Source organism: Lipophrys pholis, assembly GCF_963383615.2.
Source record: "Lipophrys pholis genome assembly, chromosome: 13".
NCBI classification, from domain to species: domain Eukaryota; kingdom Metazoa; phylum Chordata; class Actinopteri; order Blenniiformes; family Blenniidae; genus Lipophrys; species Lipophrys pholis.
This window is the reverse complement of record NC_137632.1, coordinates 13,824,312-13,849,096: the sequence shown is the minus strand read 5'-3', so window position 1 is coordinate 13,849,096 and position 24,785 is coordinate 13,824,312. Positions and strand designations below refer to the sequence as shown.

General features: G+C 44.3%; 1 protein-coding gene across 8 annotated transcripts in view; it reads left to right on the top strand.

The window, feature by feature from the left end:
• The window catches only part of pkp4 (plakophilin 4), a 98,317-nt gene that overhangs the window by 7,809 nt on the left and 65,723 nt on the right, over positions 1-24,785 (top strand). For 4 of the 8 annotated variants that reach the window (XM_080478603.1, XM_080478601.1, XM_080478602.1 and 1 more), the window contains exon 2: positions 21,186-21,319. In XM_080478603.1, the coding sequence (XP_080334729.1) occupies positions 21,191-21,319 (129 nt within the window). In that variant the 5' untranslated portion in view covers positions 21,186-21,190. Of the gene's footprint in view, positions 1-21,185; positions 21,320-22,134; positions 22,534-24,785 lie in introns of those variants that run through there. The other 4 variants (XM_080478607.1, XM_080478606.1, XM_080478605.1 and 1 more) reach the window with 4 other exon arrangements.

The window sequence follows — 24,785 nt, the reverse complement described above, 5'->3', positions numbered from 1 at the left end:
GCATCGAGATGATGGAGGATTATGTCGTCAATGTGTACTGTAGCCCCTGGTGGGACATTGAGGAATATTGTTTGATTGGGCAGGGTGAGCTTGGTGGCTATATCATGGCGGTCGTAGGACATGGTCGCTTCAGAATGAGGTGTGTTGACGAGCCATCGACTACCTGCTCTCTCTACTCTGGTCTCGGTTCCTTCATCTTTGATGGACAAACTACCTTGACATTTCTGCTCCGGGGCGTCTGCCCTCAGCCCACATAGATAGTTGGTGACATCTCTAATGAAAGGGTTGCTGGGACAGATCCAGTGAATGTCTTTGGTGTTTGTGCACATGCTGAGATTGGGGACCAGGTAGAGTGAGGGGTTGTCGTCGTGGTAGGCGAGTGTGGGTGGCGTTCGGAGGTGTACGTGTGTGTTACCCTCCCAGAATCCCACATTCAATACGGTTTTTAAACGGTACACATTCTGCTTTTCAATGATTGGTAGGTTTAGGATAAATCCTAACTCTAGGTTCTGTGGGTTCACAGAGATCGGAATAGCACTGCCGAGACTATATGCCAGATGTACCTGTGAAGGTTGTACAACAGTGGTGGTAGTGGTCTTGAGAATCTGTTCAACCAGTGTTAGTGGAACTAAGTACGTGGGGATCTTCCCGGTACTGAGGCTACTCACGGAGGAACTGACTTCTCTAAGGAGATCTTGCATAAGATCCCTGACTATTCGCACATACGTTATGTCCTCACTGACGATACTTGACAAGGTTGTTAAGGCATGCAAGGTGTTATTGATTAAAGCAGAATGCAAGTTTACAGTGAGTATGGTTCCCTGAACCGTTTTGGTCAAGCCTTGTAACTGTTCACTCTGTATTAGGAGTCTCTGTTGGATTTCCGGCATTTCTTCTTCGAGTTCCCCGACATGTCTCTGAAGGGCCTTCAGGCTGACCGAGTTGGCTGCGGAGAGGCCAATCGAGAACAGCGAGCCGATGCCTGCTGCTGCGGAGAGCAGTGCACCGAGGAACCGCTTGGGTCGCTTACCGTCGCTGAGGTCTTTCTCAGTGACCATGAATTTGTCCAACTGTTCAAGCATGTGAACCGTTGCCTGTTTCGCAAGCAGGCGATGGCTGTGCTGCACTTGGACAAGGAGTGCGTGGTGTTGGCACAGATCCTTTAGAAGATCGGCATCAATGGCAGATTTCTCTGACCACAGAGCCAAGAGTGTCTCTGGGACCAAGGTCCCATTCAGGTGTACCCCCCCCACGATGTGGGGATTGTATAGTGGAGATCCATCGTTCGCCAGTGCGCATAGGAATGATGGATGCTCTCTCAGAGACTGATAGCTCCTAGACTGCCGCGACTGCTGGCCGTCAGGGAGCATGACAAGAGGGGTGTTTGAGCCAGATTCTTTGGAAGGCGTACACATGGGATTAGAACTTCTGGACTCGATGGCAGCGTTCATGCTGTCAGAAGAGGGAGGGTCCATGTCTGGACCGATTCGAGTCGGGTTGCGTACTTGGGCCCAAAGGTACCCGCGACGGCAATCGATCAGTGGGGCTAATCGGTTAAGGAGATCTTGGCCAATGAGTAATGGTTCTGTGTCCAGCGTGGTGACATAGATGGGATGCACCAAAGACATCTCTTGGAAAGTGACATCCACCCAGACGCGTTGGGTGATGGGTGAAGTGTCCTGAGTGAAGCTTCTGATGTTAATGCTGCAAGCTTCGACCTGCAGTGGCTTTCCAAGAGACAGCAGAGCTCTCGCAAGCTCGGCGAAGGTGGCTGAACACATTAGGCTTATTTCGGACCCGGAATCTAACAGCGCGAGGGCGTTTACACATCCTCCCACCACCACGGATGTGTAGATGCGGTTGGCGTTCTCTCGGTGCACGAGATTGCCTAAGAAAGTCAGGAACGGCAAATCGGTGGACTGGGAAGCTGTCGTTCTTGAACGTTCTCCCGCCTCACCTGTTTCTCCCCCCCACCCGACAAGGTAAACCTTGTTTGTGGTGGGTCGGGGCCGCCGCTCTAGTCAGGAGGGAGGGGGCCTACGTCCCCGTCCCCTTGAGGGGGGGTGGCGCCCCCTTTGGTTGGACAGGTCCAAGTTCTGTACAGCCTCTTTGATGCAGGTTTGAACCCACTGCTGTAGCTCAGTCTTTAACTGGTCAGCTCTGTAGCGACCGTGGTCCCTTTCCGAACCTTTCATTTTCCACTTTGAATTCGGGTCGGGCCCTTTCTTCGGTTGGAAGTTTTGTTCTGACCTGGCCCATTTTCCACCCTTTTGATTCTGTTGTGCGCCTTTCTGCTCAGACGGAGAGGGTGTACCAGACCCTCCTCCAGCATTCGTTCTGGGTGTCGGCAACTCATCGCCCTCAAGCCTCAAATCCGTGTTTTCCCTTGGCTCCATTTCCAGGACCCTCTGGTCAATGTCAGGCTTCTTACCCGGGCATTGACGCAATTCCCACACCATCTGCGCGTGCTGGCGCAGTTCCTTCATGGTGGGTTTGGCGGTCCTGCAAAATAGAGCCACATCGAACCTCCCACTGTCGTGGAGGTTGTTGACAAACAGAGACTTGAAGGCGTGATCTTCCTCCAACCCCGGTGCATTGCGGCCTTGGAAGTAGGCCACTCGTAGGCGCCTGTAATACTCCTTTGGAGGTTCAGACTTCCGTTGGGTGATCGCGAATGCACCAAACGTTGCCGAAGCAGGGTCATTGTACAATGAATACTCTTCCCGGAGAGCCTGGCAGAGGGTGGAGTACCGGTCTCGGGTGTCTGGCGGCAGGGATTCCATGAAAACATGGACTGTTCTGGACGTTGTTTTCCAGAGAAGCTTTAGCTTCTCCCGCATGGAAGGACGTGCGATGTCGAGGAGGCAGCGTTCAACCTCACGGAGGTAGTCCTCGATACTCGCGTCCTTGTTGCTCGGGTCAAAGCGTTCGATGTCCTTTGCGAGGGATTCGAGCTGGCGGGTCCGGACATCCCACCCCCTCACGGGACTGGGGCCGTCAGAGTCCTCTGACGACAGTTCCCCGTGGACTGCTGTCTGACGCGGGTCGGGGCCGCTAGGGCCATACAAGGGAGGTCTACTGGGGTGTAGAGGCACCCTCCTGGACCCCTGCTCCCGACTGCTAGCGTCGCGTGGGGGCTGCAGATGGGAAGGAGTGGCGGAGTCGTCGAAGCGCACCGTGCTGCGGCTGCGCGTGGGCTGAAAAGAATCACCATCTAAGCTATATGAGGCGTCATACCTCTGCGTTGTGGCGCATGAGGAGTCGATAGTGCCAGACCTCTCTGGCGAAGCCAGATTACGACGACCCCAATTAGGGTCACGTTGCGCACCTAGGGTGGCAGTGTAAAGCTGGTGTCGGAGATTTTCTTCCCTCTCCATGCCCATCGCGATTAGCGACTGAGCTTCTTCTAGGTTTTCCTTTAACTCCTGGATCTGAGGCTCACTCTCTAGTGTGCACTCATCGACCTTCGTCTCCTTATGAGGAGGCAGAGCCCGTTGCTTCTCGGGCTCTGAAGGCTGATCCTCGTCCTTGGAGGCGTCCAGCTCCTGTCGGAGGCGAGCGTTGTCCTTGGATAGCCTCTGGTTGTCCAGACGCAGCCGATCCGTACGCTCCTCCGCCTCCTTTGACTGTAGCTCTGCTCTACGCTGGTAGAGCAGGCTGATCTGGCCCAGGACGTCCGGCACTGTACGTGCCGGCTTGTCCCCTGGGTTGTTGACAAAACTTACCAGCTCTCGGATCTTTTCTTCGCAAATCTCAACGCTGTAGCGTTCGAGATTTGCTTTCTCCTCCAAGGAGAGACGGACGAGGTGGGACACCACGTCTCGTATGGCCGGCTCAGTTAGCACCGGCGGAGCCTCGGCTCCCTGTGCCCGGGAACTCTTACCCTCCATTGAGTGGTTGAGATTTACGCCCGAAGTCAACAACGTTAGCTGTGGTTAACGGCAAATTAGCTTTGCTACTGCACAGGTAACGGCTGTACCTGTGTCTTACAAACCTCTCGGTTTCGTTAATTGCTCGAGCTGCACCCTATCCAAGTTAGTCAGATGCGTCTAACACCTTGGCGAGCAATATTGTTAGTGTCTATTAATCGTAGTCAGAAATCTTAACACAGCGTGTTAATCATGCGTAGAATGCAGGGAAAGCAAGGCACTAACCACTTCACAACTGATTTCACACCACAAGTGACTTTGTTCGACAGTGCTGAAAAAGTGTATCTTGAAAACCAATTCTGGGAGAATAAAGTTAACGGCTACACCTTAAGTGAACGATTCAGGATTATTTTGTGCAGTTATTCGTAACAATGCTGGTTTACAACAGCCTCACACGGGGCACCATTATGTTGGGGTCAGCGTGTGATCAGAATATGCAAATTACCCTAGTGGTAGGCTACCGGAAGGTTCTACCCTGTCAGAGGTAATTTACATATAAACGAATCGCCAAACAGAAGTAAATTGTTATTTACGGGTTGACAATTACTGATCACTAGCGGTAGGCCACCAAAGTAATGGATTACTGGAGTAATAGATTACTAAGGTAATGTACCAAGTGTAAGTTATGCAAAGCTATAAAGGTTGATTGGAGTAAATAGTCAGTTATCGGCCAACAGCTTTGGGCTAAAAAGGGTCGCCTGACGGGAGGAACCTCCACGGGGTCCCATCGCGAAGGCGGTCCACCAGTGGCACGACCGGTCAACAGGCGTGACGGGTCACTCCTTTGTTGACAACTGCGGGTCAGTGGCGTGACCTACCGAAGCGCCTGTGGACCCACAGGAGGCGACTCGCTGGAGTAACCGGGGAAAAGCTCAAGCTGCGAAGGCGTCACAAATGGCTATTGACCTATCAATGAACAACGGTACTTGATTACGAGTGATGATTAAATTACGGAGAGCAACCTATGATTCAAGTTATCAATGAAACAAACCTGCGATTTGTAAGTCAATAACTGAGGGGAGGCTGAATTACTTCGGTGGAGTGGACCACCGAAGGTGATCTGCAAGTAATTTAGAATGGATTGTTAATCAAACAAGTTTGGTTATTTATCTAATAACAATCGGGAGTAATCAAGGAGGAGTTGGAATTAATTAAGTAAAGTCGGGGTTTACTAATTAAATACAATGAGTTATTTGAATGAGCTAAACCATTGAAATTGAATTAAATGCAGTTAGGATTATTAATTGGATAAACTTGCGCTTTATGAATTAATAATACTGGATAATTGGATGCTGAGATGCACGAAAACCACTTAAAAATGATTAAAAGCACTCTTGAGTATTAATTGAATAAATTGACTAATTTATTAATTAATAAAGCATACAAATTATCTATCTGCAACAAAAATAAATGAACAATAGCTTAGAGACAATTCAAGTTGTGATTAGGTTAACTGGGTAACAGATCAATCAATAATAGTGCGGGTAATTAACCACAGAAAATGCGATGAAACACTTAAAATTATTTAAAAGCAATGCGGGTTATTCCCGTGGAAAACCTGCATTCATTCGCCAACGCCTCCTAGGTGTGTTAAATTACCCAAAGCGTCAAAATCATTGAAATTGATTTAAACCATTCAAACTATTAATCAATTGAATATTACCGTTACTTAATCAAAGTCGGGGCACCAGCTGAAGTTAGGGTCTTAAACGAAACATCAGTCTTAAAAAAGAAAGTTCAATTAAAATGTTTAAATTATTATTTCTGATTGAAATGATAATCGCAATTTAACTGAAGCAGGAAAGGAAGGCTGTAAATCCGAGCACTGACTGTTACAACCAGCAGTTGTCGCTGAAAAGCACACAAAAACCACCAAGAATCGTTCAATTCAATTATTAAGTGTTTATTAACAAACGTCTATTCCTAAATCATCAATCTATGAATCACATCTAATCAATAAACATCAAGCAAGATCTCATAAAACAACACAATACAAAACAAAGCCAGCTAATAAAGTGTGTGTGTGTGTGTGTGAGTGTGTGTGTGTGTGTGTGTGTGTGTTCGAGTGTGGGGGAGCGATGTGTGTGAGTGGGTGTGTGTGTGTTCGAGTGTGGGGAGCGATGTGTGTGTGTGTGTGTGCGGGTTTGTGGAGCGAAAGGGGCGTGACTTGGTGAGAGGGTAATGACCACGAACGTCCACCAGAGGGAGGTAGACGTCGGCGGTCCGGTGTAATCACCCGATCTGGCCACTAGGTGCGCGTCGGCGCGCGGGGCAGTTGTGATGACTTAATGCGACCACCAGATGGCGGTACGAGCGGTTGCAATTACCCACGCGACTACCAGAGGGCGCCAAACGGCTCGGCGACCCGGCGAGGAAATCGATGTGATTACCCACCCGGTCACCAGAGGCGCTCGGCGTGCTCTGCCTGGGATAGCGTGACGTCACTGAGCTCCGCACGGGCCGTAGCCGTCGGGAGCGCGCCGGATTCCTTGTGGCCGAGAAATCCGAGCCGCAGTGAACTACACACGGTCCCAGGGACGCACTGAAAGGAGGCGCTTGGAGGCAGCGGCGGCCGTACCGTGCGCTGGTTAGTGAACAGGGAAACAGAGGAGAAGAGGAGAGAGAGAGAGGAGAGAGGAGGGGGTGTCTGACTGTGTACACTGACGCGACCGCCTCAGCTTACACGTACAGAGTCCAAAAACGGCTGTTCAGGCAGATATGGACTCTGGGAGCAGAAGCGTGAGCTGAGGATGAGGAGGCTCGCGCGTGCGTGCGATGATTCGCGTGGATGGCCGTCCACGCGTAGACACAAAAGTACTCAGAAACAGGGATCGGCGTCCCAAAGTTACAAGTACCAACAATAAACACACAGCAATAATAATATCACGTTATTCTAATTCCTGCCCAGACTCTAAGCCTTACTTGGTTGGACGAGGGGGAAACGTGCTTCCGTGGCCAGGTGAAATCCGTCGATTTGTGGCCGCGGGCGGTTCTCTGGCGTCCCAGAAAATAGAGACCTGACGTGGACTACGGAGGGGAAACCCGTAGTGTGATCCGAGGGGCGATCAGCAGCTTCTTGCGATGAGGGGGGGGAGTGAAGAAGCGATGCTCAGGTCGGTCTGCAGACGAGCGTGCGGTTGCAGCGCGCGCTCGGGGTCCGGATGATGCAAACAAAAAAGGAAGAAAAAAAGAAGGGGAAACCAAAAATAAAGGGAATTCCCGCTTTTCTTGAGCTCGTCCAGCGAGGTGAAGAAAATTCAGGCCCGGTCCAGGTGCGTTAACACGAGGCGCTTTGTCTCCTTACGAAAAGGTGCGTCTGGGTTGACGCGATTTCGTTTTGGAAGAGGCTGGATCTCTTCCCGGGCCTGAATTTATACCGTTATGATGTCTTCCGGGCTCCCCGCGGCGTTGGCCGTGGTTCAGCCAATCCACGCGGGGTTGGCTTGCGCGTCACCGGGCCGGTGACCCGGTGATGACGGGATTTTGGGTCCCCCTGCCGTCGAGCTGCAGTGCCGCAGCTAGAGGAGGGGGGACCCGGGGGCCCCCCAGGGGGGGGTCATGTGATCAATGGCGAATTTTCCAGGGTTGAGCACATGGTTTCTTTGTTCTCAAAGAAACGTGGCTCACCCCCCTCCTCGCCCCCCCCCCCTTCCTCATGAGGGTGAGTGAACAAAGGATTTTGGCTCCAACATCTCCATAGGCCCGACATGCTGAGTCTGAAAGACGGCCCCTCATCAGCGTCTGTGTGGACTGCAGCAGTGGAGTGACAGCGCTCTGGGACAGTACCACAGTCTTCCTGCACGCTCCTTTCTGAAACAATCTCACTCATCTCATCCCATCTGGCTGTAGAATTACCTCAACTTGGGCACATAATACCGTGTTGAATATTTCAAAGTGCTACTCACATTATCACCCCAGGCAAATACGGTCTGTCTTTCACAATGGTAAAGGGGAGTGTGGCATAGTAGTTAATGCCAGCCAAGTGTATAATGCAAGAATAACTGAAGATAATTAGTGTTTTGTTTTTTTCTGTTTTTTACTGTTTTTCATACACGAGACCCGATTGTCTGTTGGGCTCCACTGGAAAGACAACAGATACTTTGTTTGTACTCTTGAGGTGCTGTGATAAGTTTAGCTTATAGTCTGCAACCACCGTCACTGTGAAACTGGATTTTGCATTAAAGCTCTTTGTTCTAGATAAAGTTAATCTCTGTTGAACTTACAAGAAAACGTGTTGTGAACGTGTGTTTTGATAAAACAATTATTTTATTTCCATGCTGCTGTAACCCCTCAAACCACTGCTGTAGACAGAATTTTAACCCAACTCGGCTTTTTTATACATTGCCGCTCATTCACAAGCAATCTATCAGACTGTTCCTACATTAACTAGAACCAGGAAAGAGGGATCTTTTTATAAATAACTTGACTCGTTCTCTTCCAATGGACTAATCCTTCAATTGGCCTTTTTGTTTTAACAATAAAGCTACCAAGATAAACTCCAGCTGTCTGCCACTCCGTTTAGACCCTTTTTAAAGCTGAAATTGCTTGTTTGTGGGATCATATGTCAACCCAAAGTGGTATGCGAGTGCACTTGGTGGCTGTATTTAGTCAGAAGATGAAGCCCCCCCCCCCAGTGTCATTCTACTGACCACAAGACTTTTGGTTGTTCCCAGACTGCGAGTGAAATTTAAACAATCTGCAGGATGTGTCCACCTCACCTGTTTCTGTAAAAAGATCCACTCCTTAAATGTCAAGACATTTAGAACACTGCAACAAAAGTGAAATTACCTCGAGAAAGGAAAGAGGAGCCGTTTACATTGGAAATGAACAAGTAAATACAGTTCAAGCATATGACATTTAAAAATGACATTTTAGAGTTGAGAGGCGGATGCGAGCTGTATGATATCAAAGCTTACGCCGTATCTTTTCCTCCTCCGTCAGAGTAACCTGATACAGTGACAACATCAAAGTGGACTGACTTGTCCCCTTCAGGCAGAGGTGTGCACGTCGAAACGCACAAAATGAACGAGACACTTCTCATGTTGAAGATGTCTTTTTCTTTTTCTTTTTCTTTTTTTTTTTTTTAACGTAGCACACATCTCGGTTTATAAAGAAGCAAAGAAATATCTTGGAACGTGCACTATACTGTTTGATATGTATAAAGTGTTGCCACTTTAGTAGAGAATCCCTGACTTCTATGTTACCAGCTTACAACCACACCTAACCCATTAAAGGGCTCATTCTCCTCTCGACAAGAACTACTTTTCTGGGATCTGAAGTGCACTTTTCTCTCATGCGCCAGTAACCCTGAACAATGCCAAGATCCTTTATTTTTGGATCGACGTGCACTCCCAGGAGCACTCACATTATTGCAGATTTTTTGTGTCGTTCAAATAAACCCTAAATCGTTGGGGGGGGGGGCATTACTCACACTAGAGGTGTGTATTTCTTGTTAATAATCCGAGGACAAGGGATGACGTGTTGTTGTGTCACACAGTGAAGATGAGAAAAGACTTACAGGAGTGCGTCTGTTTGACATGATGAACCCACTCTTGCAGTCTGTAGCACCCCGGAGGATATAAATTGTAGGCAGTGCCGCCGAATGAAGCCATGCATACTGCTGCAGGAGTGCAAAGTCATACACCTCCTTCATGAATCACCACAGAGTAGAACTAAAGGGGAATTTATTTTGTCAACATGTGGAGTGTGATTTATTTTTTCAATTAAATCCTCCTTTAATGCTGGATCCATATAGTGGCACCTAATAGAAACACTGCATTCATATCAGTGCAGCTCCTCGTGTTTACCTTTTTTTTGCCAGACTCTGTAAACATTGCCATACGTTTTCTATTCATGATATCATTTCAAGGACATTAAAATGTGTAGTCTGATGAACTCCGGTACTGTTTTTGTGATTACATCCTGATAGTAGATCGCAACAATTTTAAACATTCCAGACAGCTTTGTCATTATTTTATCAAGTTGGATGCTACCCTTTTTTGCTTTCAATTCGATTTTAATGGAGATCATTTTATCTGTCATCCGTGCAAATGAACTCCATTGTTTTTTTGATCCAAAGTACAAGTCCACAGTTTTAATAAGAAGGCACTGAAAGATGGCCAATGAAATATTCAGTTGAAGTAATATTGCTATTTTTTTTTGTCATAGGACGTTGCATTTGATTTTCATTCAGTCCCTCCAGCTTTTCATTGTGCACCACAAAGCAGCTCTCTTTTTTAATATCCATTAAGATCATAGCTGTTTTTACCTGCACTCTATTCAGCTGTCTTCTTTACAGTAGCCTGTCATCTCTGGTCATATTTTACAGCCATCTACTAAAAAAAAATATCCATTTTCAACAAGAAGCCAATCGTTCAACAAATCAAAAGATCACTCTCGGGCATAGTGGAAAATACCATGTTGGAGTCGGCTCCATTGCTTCAAAAATGAACTGTTACTTTTGGGGGATTTCCAGCTCGAGAACTTTAATGAACAAAATTGTTCCTCCTGCAAAAATATGTTCATGTAATGTGAGAGTTCTTCATATGCAGCGATTTGAGGTCACAGCTTTGAGAAAATGGTGGGAACATTTATAGAAAAGTGTGGACTGAATATAAATGCTTGCCAAAGACAACGAGATTTACACGTGTTCCCTATTTGACTTTCAGTACTTGGGCGATTCAATACATTCTTAACAACTAATGGCTTGTGTTAATTTGGTAAAGCACAAATAAAACTAGTTTTTACTTGCGTCTACTTGTATTTTTATCACTTTCGATAGACGCTGTGCCACAATAGAGAGCGTATGCCTGAGCTGAAATTATATATAAACACACTTTTTAGGTGCTCCTTTCTTGCTCTGTGTTGTATTACTTTTGCCTTCAGAACTACCGTAATTCTCGGTGACATAGATCCAACAAGGATTCAGAAATATTCTTTAGAGGTTTTGGTTTATAGTTGACAATATTGCACCACAGGATTGCCGCAGATTTCTTGGCTGCACATCCCTGAAATCTGTTGACTGAGGAGGATATTGGAGTCCAGTGAACTCGTTGCCATGTTCAAGGAAAAAAGTTTAAGGTGAATTGAACTTTGTGACATGGCGCATCATCCAACTGCAAGTCTGTGTGAAGATGGCACCCTGGGGTCATAGAGAGATGGACATGGTCGGCAACAATGCTCAGAGAGGCTGTGGCGTTTAAAACAATGCAATATGACCCACACCATTAATGTCCTATCAGCAGCGTGAATTGCGGATACGAGGGAGGATGGATCCATATTTTATATTATCAACGTGGTGTTTTGGCTCATAGAGTAGTCGTTCGCCCAATATTGTCTTCTTTTTTTTTTTGACATTCTCTATCCCTGGAAATGGTTGTGCATAAAAATCGCATTTGATCTGTAGTTTCTGAAATACTCAGACCAGCTCTTCTGGCAATGACAACCACGCCACTTTCAAGGTCACTTAAGTCACAATTTTCTAAAAAAAAAAAATTAATTACATAATTAAGGCAGTTTTGTTTAGTTCCGGTGTGTTGTTTGTTTTTATTACATTAACTCGTAGTTGTACAAGTGTGCCTGATAACTTGCCAAGTCAATGAGAATAGTTATTATCATATAATAAAAAGAACAAAATAGCATACATTCAGCATGGGCACACTCTGCACATATAAACAAAAAAGATTTAGCTTTTTTCATTTTAAAGGGGATTTTAATTTGAGACTATTTCTTTAGCTTTGTTTTGACGTCACATTGTGCAGATTTCACTTGCTGCTCTCAAATTTGAATGGATCACAGCATGTGGTTCTATGACCCCCGAAGAGTCGACTGTGGAGCTCAGGGCATCGAACAGGCACTGCCAATGCAAATCAGTCTTCAGTGTATAGCCCTCAGACCTCTCATCGTCCACTCTGCTTTTTAAGTTTCACTTTTAACACGTCACGGTAGCATGAGTTTTGATTTTGTTGTATTTGTTTGTCCAAGTCCCACAAAGTTCAGAAGTTATACTGATAGCACATTGTGTTTCCATGTTTTATCATTGCGATCCGAAACGGTTTTTCACATTGACCAGTTCAGACTAGAGCAGCTTCGCGCAGTAGATCCTGGATCAAATAATGATCCTCTTCACAGCTCAAAATGAAAAGTGTATATGAAGAGTTCCTGTAAATATTGCTGGCTACCGTTAGTGGAATCAATTTCCTGCTCATAATTAGGACAAACCATTAGGAAGGCGTTGAAGAATATCTTGAGATTTCCTCAGCTGGTCCAGTTACTCTCATCCAGAAAGTTGTCTGTTACCTATTATTATAAGCTGCTTTTTCCACATGCAAGTGAAGGAGCTTCAGTGGATGCTGGCTGTGAACTTTCTAGGTCATCTGCAGGTGTTTGGTTTAGTTTTACACGGGGTATTTGGCAGGCAGCGGTTAGGAGCCGGACAGGTCACAATAGTGATGTGAGCAATGTAGCATTGCAAGTTGCCTGTTTGGAGAATACTCAGTGATGTTCTGGCTTGTAGTGTGACTATTATTTTAACCACTTGTGGGACTCAAGCTATGTTATATGTGTACAGATAGAGTATATCAGTAAAAGAATGCAGATCCATGACATCGTCTGGAGACATTAAGAAAAGGATCTTTATTTCTCATATGGTTGATCACCCACATAAAACACTAAGAGAAACATGTCAGAGCAACATGTTTGTATGACAGTAAATGCAGAAGCTAGTACTCCTGAATGTACAAAAGTCATTATCAAGGAGTTATTGAAGTTTGCATTGTTTTAGCAATAGCATCCATATAAACTAAATTGCTGAGTATGCTCAGGTATTCACCTCTGAGATACTTTGTATAGTGAAAGCCACAACAAAGCCAGAAAGAGCAATGCTGAGTTTCCTTTTCAATTCATATCTGTGGAGATAGTGTTGCTGGTTCTGTCTGACTCATCTTGCAGGACCTTGCATGATGTACAACACAGAAGTTTTTGATTTGATTCCCATAAGGATATCAGATGGTTATTCCACGCAGCGAGAGGAAAAAATAATGGCATGCATGGACTTGATATGATGTGCAGTTTATCTGTGAAATAAGGTTTCATAATGAACACACCCACGACTTGATCATATCTGATGTTGCATGTGTCTAACACTCTTTCTGTCGCACAGAGAATTAACATTTTTGCATTAACTCCTTTGCAGATGTGCACAATGTTGTTGTGTTATAATTCCTCCTGTAGCTGTTTGTGTTTACATTATAATTGCATGCAAAAAAGGCATTAGAGTGGTAAATGTATTTGTCTAACAATGTGTGACAGGATGCACCATGTCTGTCAAGCACACATTCTGATTCTATTTAAGGGATTTGCATGCAATCACTATAATTTATGCCCCATCCTGTCGCAACATATTACTGCTGGTGACATGTTGAAAACAGCTGATGAGGCTTCAGCTGAGCCTCTCAGCTCCTCATTAGTTGAGGTATTGTTGTGAGGAAAGGATTTTGAAGGTGAATGATCACTGTGGGGTTGTATCCACAGGAATTCAGTGTTGTATTTCTTTCGCTGCCGCACTGTGCAAACATGGGTTATTTATCTGTGCAGCCATCTTTCAAATATCCTTTCATAAGTAAACAAATCTTGCGAGATAAAGTAGAGCTTCGGGTGTAGAGTCTGTGCATTTCCTAATGCACAGACTTTAGATGGCCTGTGCTTCTTGCCTCCGCTCTGAGACGAGCCCTGCCCCGTGGACACACATGCTCACATAGACCTCGGGTTATTGCAACATTTTGTCTGGGGTGAGGTCCAATGTGTGAGGTAGGCTTGGGTGCAGCCCCGGAAGGATTTCCTTCTTGCGCTCTAACTTTAAAGGAAAGGTGGAGGTGATGCTGTCAGACTGTCTCCACTCCACAGAGCGCCATGCATCGCTTCTTGATTAATCTGCGCCTCCGTTTCATCCCATAAAAGAAGAACAGGTATGTGTTTATCTGTAGGAGACGACATCATTCACATGGGTAATCATTGACAGAGCGATTGTGAGTTGGAGTAAGAGTTTCTGCTCCAGAAAGGAGACATTCCTTTGCTTTTGGGTGTGCCGATACGAGCAAAGCATTTTCAGCTGTTGAGAAAGCAGAAAACATCGAGGGAACTAGTAATAACTTTTTGTGTTTTCATGCTGGAAAGTCCGCCGGGTGGTACGCAATGAGAATTCCACCTTGTCCGAAAAGATGTCTCCAACGTCTCTCACACTAATGAGAAGTTGTATCATGTCGATACTTAGGAGTGACTACCACCCGACATTTAGGCAATGTGTAAAGGACCATGTTTATATTTGTATTGCTTGATCTGTTGCGTCATCTCACTGCAATCACTCTGTCGGGGCTTCCGTCAGCACTTCCTATCCGTGTCATTAGTCTAATAGCGTGCACGGTAGCAAACGATTGCAAAAATCGTATCACGATTTACTGTCTTGCCTGCAAACACACTGCTATGATTGCTTGAGGTTTTGTAATCTGATGCAAAACAGATTTTGGACCTTCGCGTCTATTTTTAGTGGCTGCGGCGGGTCATTGTCGAGGACAAGGCGGTTCTGGTGAATTTTACGCCGCCAAAATTGTTGGCTTTATCAGGAAAGTCAGTACACTGTTTTTGAAAGAGGCAATTAAGTGTCGTGGGTCTTTGGGGACGGTCTGGTCGCTGCTGAGAGATTAGTTATGGGACTGTAATGCTCCCCACAAAGCTTTCACATGCTACATAATGCTTCTAGGTCAGTCTAGATAAGTTGGAAGCAATCATGTGTCACACAGGCTTGAGAGCCCGTGGGTTTTTGTTTGAAATACTCCAGATTATTTTCAGGATCATTTTGCCATCTCATAGGAAGCCACAGACGGGTTTTAAATTAGATATGCACCGTGCATATCATTTGTTTTTTCACAACCGGAGAGTGAATATGCTGGAGATTTAAGGGGATATTAAATTAGATGCAGCAGGCGATTTCATTTTTGCAGCAGAGATACCTCATCGGCTATCAGTCTCTGAATCTTGGGTAAGACTTTTTGTCTGGAACTTGATTGTGTCTGCAGTAACATAATCCATGTGTCTGAAATAAAAGTCTGTTTCTTCCACTGCAGGTGCACTGGAGAAATCTGTCTTCTTACTTGCATGAAATGCACACAGGCAACTAAACTTTACGCTGACCAAAACATTCAATCTTGGAGTTCTGACGGGTTCGAGTCTTTAGAACAACTGAAATGGAAAATGGACATGAAACTATTTATTAAAGCAAACACACGATACTGTTTGTGCTGCCAGTGATAACGGCAGAGACAACTTTAGGATGTTTTTTTTTGTTGTTTTTTTCATAAAATACAATCTTTCTTTTTTTTCAGTCTCTGGAAGAAATAATCAAGAATAATTCTGTGAGTTGCTCTTGAAGCTCGGTTCGAGCCATAGATTTTCCTGCCACTTTTAACTCAGCAAGGCAGAGTAATCAAGTGGTGCGGGTACCTCTGAGACACTCTGCAAATGAAATTCAGGATAATGTGCGGTCATTTCTCAAGTCATCTCAATTTCTTTACCGAATGTCTGCGACGTCGCGTCGCTCAGCCTTTTGAAGACAAAATCTTTCCTTTCCGTAAGACAACACGTGACAGGTGTAATGGGCTTGACTCAAGGGGGCTGCTTTCAGGACCAATGCATGTGTTAAGGTGATGGCAGTTTATCAAAGAGGAATATTTATGTGGCCAGCTCGGAAGGTTTGTGTTGGAACTTCCCGCTGAGGCTCAAAAGAGAAAGGATAAAAAAAAGTAATATTTGGCTTTAAGTGAGTTCTCAGCCATGTGTTTTACCAAGTTTCCATCCATGTTTTGTAAGTGCACAAGATAAAAAAAAAAACCCCACCTCAGATGGGTTGAATCAATGTCACAGCAGGGCACTGCCACTATTGGAGAGATTATTGTGCTTTGGGCCAGATATTGATCTTCTGATCGCTTTTGATTCACAACTAATTTGTTTTGATGCAAGTCTTGATGTTTCAGTTGGATATAAAAAGCAACGACACAAAGCGCCTCTCTGTGTTTATGCTGCAAACCTCTACCATCATCCAGTAAGCTGTTATACTCTTTCTGCACAAAATAATATATAATGCAGATTACTGTTTAGATCTTATCCAACCTGTGTGTGTGTGTCTTTTTTAGGTGTTATTTTACTATCTGCGTGACGCTCAGTCCCTATTAAAGGTAAAACTGGGCTGTATGGGGACTGTGAACTAAAACAAGTTGGATGCTCCTTGTTGGATTTGGAAGATTGGATAAAGTGGCATCTTGACACAGTTTACTAAGCTTTCACAGCTTCGATCACAAGTAGAGCATAAATCAGTGCGAATAGCATTTTACTGTTATATACCTATCTCGGTTGACTGTGAGATAGCGAGAGTCAGTTTAGACTTACAAAAGTCCTTGATCCACATAATCCAAATAATTTACTCGAGGTGACTAATAAAAACAGCTGCTGTTTGGGTTACTAAATAACTGAAGATGACCCCACTACTTGCATGTTGTTTCAGGAGGATCACTGTCATAATTTCACACATGCATCTTACCTTTGTGTTAAAAAAAACTACTTAGTGTCATTGCAATTTTACGACTGATCTTTTTTTTTTCTTACATTTTATGTTGACGATTTCATTTGACGTGGATGAAATTGCCATTTCGTTCAACTATCTTTGACTACTTTTTTTTTTTTCTTTTCCTTTTAGTTGTTAAAGTCCGCATTTAAAATCTGAAAGCTAAGATAAAAAGCTAAACTGACCTTTCAGAAAATATCCAGACAGTTCATTTCATTTCATACTGGATGCCTTTTTGACAGCAATTACAGCTTTAAGCCTTCTTAGGTAAGCCTCTACAAGCTTTGAGCACCAGTTTATCCCATTCTACCTTGCTGATCCTTTCAGGTTCTGTCAGATTGGGAAGCCTCAGTAAACCATCTTCAGGTCTCTCTACGCTAAGTTCTATGAGGGTTTATGTCTGGACTTTGACTGAGCTTCTCAGAGATCATTAAAGATTTGTCCTAGAATCAATTGACTGTATTCATTGGAAAGGTGAACTGTCGCCTCCTGTCCCAGACCCACTTCCTTCATAGTCTCCCTCTCTGTCAAGCCGCTTGTATTCACATAGTGGGGAACATTGTCTGGTGTTTACAGGATGTTGCGCATGGTGTTCTAGCAAAAGAAAATGATGTCTTCTGTCAAAAAATGATCTTCTTTCTTGTCAATTTTACATTAAAAACAGTGACACTGTACTAACAAGGCCCAACTGCTAGACATCCTAAAAGAAGGTTGTCCAGTCTCTGGTTAGGAGTCCTGAAGCTTGTGCAGATTGACTGTTCGTCTCATGATCACCTTCTTAACAAAGAACCCGTTTGCTCAGACTGTGCTCCTTTTTTATCTCTAAATGCTTTGCATATGGTTTTAAGTCTTTGCCATAATATGAGTCTTTCTGGAGGTGTGCAGAGAGTTTCTTATACCTTTAGCTATTTGGTGTAGGATGAACTGTGTAAGCTCATACTCCTAATGTACTAGGGGACAATCTGGACACGTTGTCAGTGATGAACCTGGGCCATTGGGTGTTTAGGGTCTTATCATCATACGGTCTGACCTGTGCGATACAGCCGGGGGGAATCAGCCTTTTTAAACAATGTGTAATCCTGTATACTCGTTAGAGATTCTGGTGGACTCCACAGCAGGAGAATATGCTAACAGGATTAAGGCATCGGACCACAACCTGGAACGTAGGGGTATGAATAAATTGGACATCTGTATCCTTGGGTTTTAGAACAACTTACATATATTGAGTTTGTCATTAAGGCCTACTCGAGTCGAAAACTAGTACACGTCTGAGTAATTTCTTGCTTCACCCGTAATAATCTATGTATTATTTATAATACAGTAAATAAGAATAATATAGTAAAATGATGTGTCCTTCTACCTAAAATCCCAACCTGTCACCACACAGGCCAACCAAATGCCAGAAATCTCACCCTTCAGGTTTCAAACTGTGAAACGAGCGATGCCTTTAAATATGCAGTGTTTTCTGAAAATATGCCTCAGGGATAAAGTTTTACACTGGCCGACTTGCATGTAAGCATGTTTGTTAAAGATAATCGCTTTACGGTTATGCATATAAATTCATTCTCCAATTTTCTCCTTTAACCTAATTTCTCGCAGTGACCTGCTTCCTTAACATAGCCTGTGGCAGGTATTAGATTTGCTAGTGCAGCTCGGGGAAGGTGACACAAGGCACAGGTGGCTTTTAGAGGTATCGCAGGACTTATTAATTCATGTCTGCATATGAAATTGATGTGGAAGGGCAGCCTTTGAGTCAAGGATTGTAGATCTGTCATAACTGTCTCCCTCAGAAACGTGCTGCTTCGTTCGGATTGAGAAATAGCAGGAATAGTTTTATTTTAAACCCTGTTTGTGCTGTCACCTTATCCTCCCAGGCGCTGTAAACTATATGTCGTTTTGTAGTCCTAGTTGTAAAAAGAGAGGTTGTGTAAGAGGCTCAGAGGAGTGGCCGGGACTGAGGTCAGTAGATCAGAACACGTGGTCCAATGTGTCAGGGTGGGGTCACACTAAGACTCTTCTTGGCAGGCTTGGATGCACCGAGGATTACAACACTTTAAATGGAAGATTTAGCTTTGACTCCAAAGAATGCGTGCTAAAATAGAGGCTAATTATTCTGTATTGAGTAGTTTGAAAAATTGACTCTGAATGAAACCTAGTTTGTGTTTTGTCTTGAGCTGTGATCTTATTATGCTGCCACACTGCACTTTTGCTTTTTTCTTTTTTTGCTTAGTCAAGGGAAATGACCATAATAGTAATAATTACACACTGGTTTGCGTCTTCGTTTTTCCCCACTATTAGGTCATCGTTATTCTGTGGGAACTACACAGTATGGTCCCTAGGCATTACCCTAATGACAGCCAAGAAACCTGCTCTGAATGGGCTCGTCTCCTCTGTTTCTTACCTACTTCTCAGTCTAATACTTGCTCTTCAAACTTCTGAAGGGTCTGACATACCAAAGTTTCCAACCAGGCATTCAGCCAGGCTTTTCTTCTCTCCTTGTTTGGAGGGAAACACTAAGAAATGCTGAGGAACCAGTCAGCCGTGTGCCTATAGGACTGTGATAGTTTGACTGCAGCGTTGTTGTTTTCAGTCCTGATTCAAAGCCGTTCAGAAGTCAAAGCTAAGCAAGGAGACCTCATTCTGGACCCGATATAATGGGAAATGTCTTAGGTAGGCTTGGATACATATCACTATTTATTCTTGACTTAATGGTGCCTCCGATAACGTTTACTTTCCTTTCCTGTGGTGTTTTTTTGGGAGGGTTTATGCCATACATTTTGCTTGGTGTGCACTTTCCTTCAGCTTTCATTACTATCCATTTTGCTTGAATGTTAAGTGCCCTGTGATAGCTTTGTTGTAACTGGCTGTGTATGAATAAAACTGAAACGAGAAGATTAGACTGTTTATAATCAAAATACTCCTCGGCACAGATATTGGTCATGCTATGATGAGGTTCTTTTTTTTTTTTCATGACGGCGTTATTGCTAGTGTATTGCTCAGACGATTTTTGGATTGCAATGGAGGTTATAGAAAGGTCAGACATGTTAAGGCACATTCCTTTATTAATCTATTGTGATGACAAATGACAATCATGGTTTTGCCGTTGCACGCCTCTCTTTGTCCTTCAGGATACCGAACGACAAAACAAAAAGCACTTTGTGTACCCTGACCCGGCTGGCAACTTCTGCCATTTTCAACTTGAACTCCGTCTGTCCTGCCTGTGTCATTCTCATCTGTGTTTGTGCAGGAGTCACAGAGGAGGAGGAGCTACGTGAAATTCAAACAGCCTTTCCCTTTTCCTGTTGCTGAGTTTTCTGGGAAATAAGTGCCATGTCCTTGACTCGGGGGCTGCAGTGCAGTGTGGGCGGGTGGGAGGACGGCGGTGTGTTGCAAAACTATGAATGAACAAGAAAGGAATCTGGGGAGCGGATGAAAGGAGGGGAGGAGTAGGGGACGTGAAATACCCAGTGTGAGCAAACATACGTGGTAGGTAGTAGTAAAACATTATCTGTTGTTTTGAACCACATGACTCAGTGCTGCTGCAACACCTTGAATGGCTTGCATTGCCTCGGCGGCAGACTCCCAGAATACTTCAGGGTCACAATGCGTCCAAGTGTGGGGACCCCCTGATGTGCAACATGCATATAGGGAGCTTGTAGATGACAGCAGCGCCGGGCCTGTAAGTCATATAGCTGCTGTGTTATTGGAGCTCTTGTTTTTGTGTGCCCCTGCAGCCATTGCAGCCTTTAGCTGTCGTCTCTTGCTCAACAGGCTCCCTTTTGTAAATATGGATCCACCTTGAGCAGCGTTCCCCTGACACATTCTCTGTCAACAGATATAATGAGACCATAACTATTCGTGCTGCTTTCTCATTTCAATCGCGGACAAGAGGGCCGGGGAGCCGAGACGGGAACCCGTTATCATCTTTGTCAGACCACTGACTTGTTTTTTTTTTTTTTTTTTTGTCTTGTTCGTTTTTTGTTTGTTTTTTTTTTGGTTTGTTTTTCAAAGACCTGCTTGTGCTCATGTCATGCAGCTTTCCTCTGCTTCTAACATGCATAGTCTTTAGTTGCACACAGCTTTTGATGCAGTTTTTTTGTATTTTTGGGATTAAAAGTTTCATTCCATTTTCTTGCTTGACTGGAATCCCTCCCTGTTATTGTATTTGTGTTGTATGTTTTATGTGACTGTATTTCATACACAAAGCACTTCTTAGATCATGTGTTGTCTGAAAGCCATATGGCTTTCATTTGCACTGCCGCGGACATAAAACATAAACAGTCCTTTTCTCTTTGGGCCATATGGCAAGTGTGGGTGTATGTTTGTATGTTTGTGTGTTGTCGGTGTGGTGTGTGACCATTGCGAGCCACTTCTCAGCATCACTCGCCTGTATGTGTCAGGGAGGGGGTTCAATCGAATGTGTATTCATGAGGGAAGTGTGTGTGTTTGCACACGCATGCCCATAGTCTGGTATGTGTGTACAAGATTTTTTAGCTGAGTGCCTGTGGTGACCAGATCAGTGTGTGTGTGTGTGTGTGTGTGTATGTGTGTGTGTGTGTGTGTGTGTGTGTGTGTGTGTGTGTGTGTGTGTGTGTGTGTGTGTGTGTGTGTGTGTGTGTGTGTGTGGTCATGTGTCCACGCAGGAGGAATGCCAGCTCCTGAGCAGAGCCCAGTGACGGAGGAGGGGCCTCTGCTGACCATCCGCAACAGCTCAACTGGCCGAAGCATGGAGGCTGACAACACCGCCAATAACATCCTGGCCTCCGTCAAAGAACAGGTAGCATGTTTTTTTCTGATAAGGCTTTGCTCGGCGCCCCTTCTGTTCTCACTTTATCTCCTCTAGGATGGCACCATTAAAGCTTTTATGAATCATTTTTCTACCATCACAGTTTCAGAATGTTCACTTATTTTGGGTTGATTCTTCCATCATGTGTGTTACACTGAGTAGAAATCCACTGTCCCAGGCAAAGTGTGTTGTTTTTTTTCGGGAGGGGGGGGTAATTTGAGTCATTGATAACTATATAAAAGATAGAAAGATACCATACGAGAGAGGATTTTGTTTACACGATTATCTCCTGGAACATTTCGAGCAAACTAACCTTGACTGGGAGCTGTTAGTTGCTCATTGCCTGCAGCCATGACTTGGCTTGCACTTGTGAACAACCAGGATGACCATCTCTGGAAAGGGTTGAGAGCCTGTGGAGGGACATGCCCTCTGACTCACTCAATCTCTGCATGTCTTTCTTTGATTCATCCATACGCACACATGCACACACACTCCTCTTTGGCGTCACTCCAGTATTCCATAGTCACGGGAATCCAGCGCTCAGCAGTATGGGCTGCAGGGAATTTTCCTGTTATTAATCATTTTATTTTGCCCATGTGAACCGTTGAGTGTAAAGCCCCCCCCCCCCATTTTCACCTGAGCTAATTCATGCTCTGGTATGCATTGTGAGTTGGCTCACAGAAGTCCCATTATGTTCTGCTATTGGAAAGTAGGTGTTGTTTTCAGGACCAAGGAAGCAAGGAAGGAGGGAGCACCTGTCGATGTCATTTCCTTCCCTAGAGTTTTCCTTGGCGGCTCGTCCGGTTAGTGCAGAAATCCATGCAGCCAAGCAGGAAGCGCGAGCAGCCTGCCTGAGCTGTTGCTTTTAGAGTGACTGGCTTGAGAGAAATGCCTCAAAGGGGGATTCCTGTTGAATAGTCAAGCCTGTAAAATGATCGTTCTCCTCGGCATTTACACAGCGCAGAGTTGGAGTGGCAAATAAAAGGGTGAGTGCGGATGAAATTATGTAGGAGGTCAGAGACGAGGTTAGCGTACGAGTGTTTTGGTTTCTTTTTCCCATCTTGTGCTTTTGCGAGTGGCTTTCCTGCAATTGCCGGGACGCACAGACCTTCGAGGGATTACACTGTCAATGTAAACATGTGAGTCGGCGATACTGTCGCCACGGTCATGGCTGGTGCTCAGGCTTCAGGATGACTGTGTGTTTGGTAAGTGTTTATACAATGGCCGTGCAGCCTTTATTGCTTTTGTCCTCTTTTCTGCCTGCTCATTGTCAGACTTCTTTCTCTTCAGTTGTCGTCTCTCTCTATTCCTCCCAAACTTGGTTCCTGCTGCACAGGCTTTGCCCAGATGCCCAAACAAGGATAGACTTGTACATTATGATTATCTTCTCCGTGTTTTCATCTGCTCGGACATGTCTACTGTCTCCCCCTCCGTTTCTTCTTACTAACAAACTTCAGTCGTTGTTTTTTTATTTTTTATCTTTTTTTTAATCTTTAGGATTCACTTCTTTTACACTGCAGTTCCTGGTTATTCGAGCTCTTTTCTCACTCTGCACTGCGTTAATAGCATCCAGTAGCTGGATGACACATCCATTATGGCTTATTACAGACCCAATTTAAAGGTTTAAATGTCAGTGTATTTTCTGCTGCACATTGCTTTTTGCTTCCAAGAGCCACACATGCTTTTTTTTTTTTTTTTTTTTTTTAAAGGCCAGAGTCTACTAATATTGAACATACTGCATCACAGTGTGACAATAGCTTTACAGTATTTCATTCCTCAGTGCCGATTATCATATTGACATTTGATTGAATTGTTTTAAGGATAACCTTATCATTAGTGTTCTGTTGTTCATGCTATGTGTAATTACAGCTGTGAGGTGTTGTGGAAGGGATCCAGATTGTCTTTTCTCTGAATGTTATCACAAGAGCTTGTCAATTTAATTTACATTTTATTTTTCCGGGATTCCTTTTGAAGCTTTGAAACCTGAATTCAGTAGAAGTAGGCTTTCACAGAGAGAGATTTTCTTTAAAAAAAAAAAAAATTGTTTATTTACTGCAATATGACAGAGATGTTAGACATGGCCACAGTGGAGAGGGACAACAGAAATATGTGGCAATGCTTGTAGTGATTTTGAATTGAAAAAGAGGTTTTCTGATGTGAACCCTGATTAACTTTTGCTGTCCTTGCTTAAAGGAGACATATCATGCTTTTAAATCCTTCCTTTTTACATATAAATCATACAGTTGTGGTCTATACAACGCGAAACTGCAATGCTTGGGTCTGAATTCCTCATTATTAGAGCTCCACAGGCCCCTTTTCAACCCCTTTTCTGATGTGCTTCTGAGAGCAACTCGTTTTGGGGCGGTCTCTTCAAATGCAAATGAGACACTTCATACCGCGCCTCCTCTCCAGGTTGCAGAGGTGACACTCGGTTCAACGTCACCCTGTTCGGCCATCTTTGTAGTTTGATAGAACAGATACAATTATCTAGCGGCGCAGAAACTTTATATTCACACATTATTTACAAAATGTCAACAACGGAAGATTTGTCCATCCAGCCATACATGTTGGAGCCAGAGTCGGACCCGGCGGAGCGAGATGAAAATGACGATGATGCACCTACAGAACAACGTCTTCATATGGATGTAACGCAATGGTGTGTTACTATATTTACACTAACTTCTCCATCCATGCCCACTACTACAATACTGCCTGTATTACAACGACTATTTAACACAGAAGTTACATTATAATCTAAAACGAGCACACAGCGCTAACATATGAAGACGGTGCAACTGCTAATGCTAACAAAACAATGACAGGGACGTCTTATCATCACACTTTTTAGTGTTATATACAGCTTACCGAAGTGCTCTGTTCGTCGTCTCCATAGATAGAAGGAACTGACCGCTCAATCAGACGAAGTCTTTCGGCAAATCCTTCTTTATACTGGCGGAGGTTGTTGAAGCAGTCGTCCTTAAAGTGATTCGCGCACACAAAAATGACCTTACCCACAGATGTGGGTACATTTCTGTGAAAAATAAAACTCAACCAGGCACTTCGAAAAGGTTCTGATGCTGGGAGACGGTGTAACGAAGCTTGTGGGTTACTACATCCAACAACCGAACATTTCGACTTATCCTCTCGTAACTTCGGTTGGACTACAAAATCGCAGCGAGAAACAAAAATGGCGGATTGCTCGAAATGTCGATGTCCTAATTTGGCAGTTCCGCTGAGAATACTGTGACGTCATTGTTCAAAAAACGTAATAGAGAATAGAAAAATCGAAACCGATCGCAAAATATGACCAAAACAGAATATAAAGATATCAACGGAGCACCTGAAGAGACTACTTTGAACTTTTCTGTACTCCTAAACACTCTAAATATACAACAAAATGCATTTAAGGGCTAAAAAAGTGGATTTAGCATGATATGTCCCCTTTAAATGAGGGGGA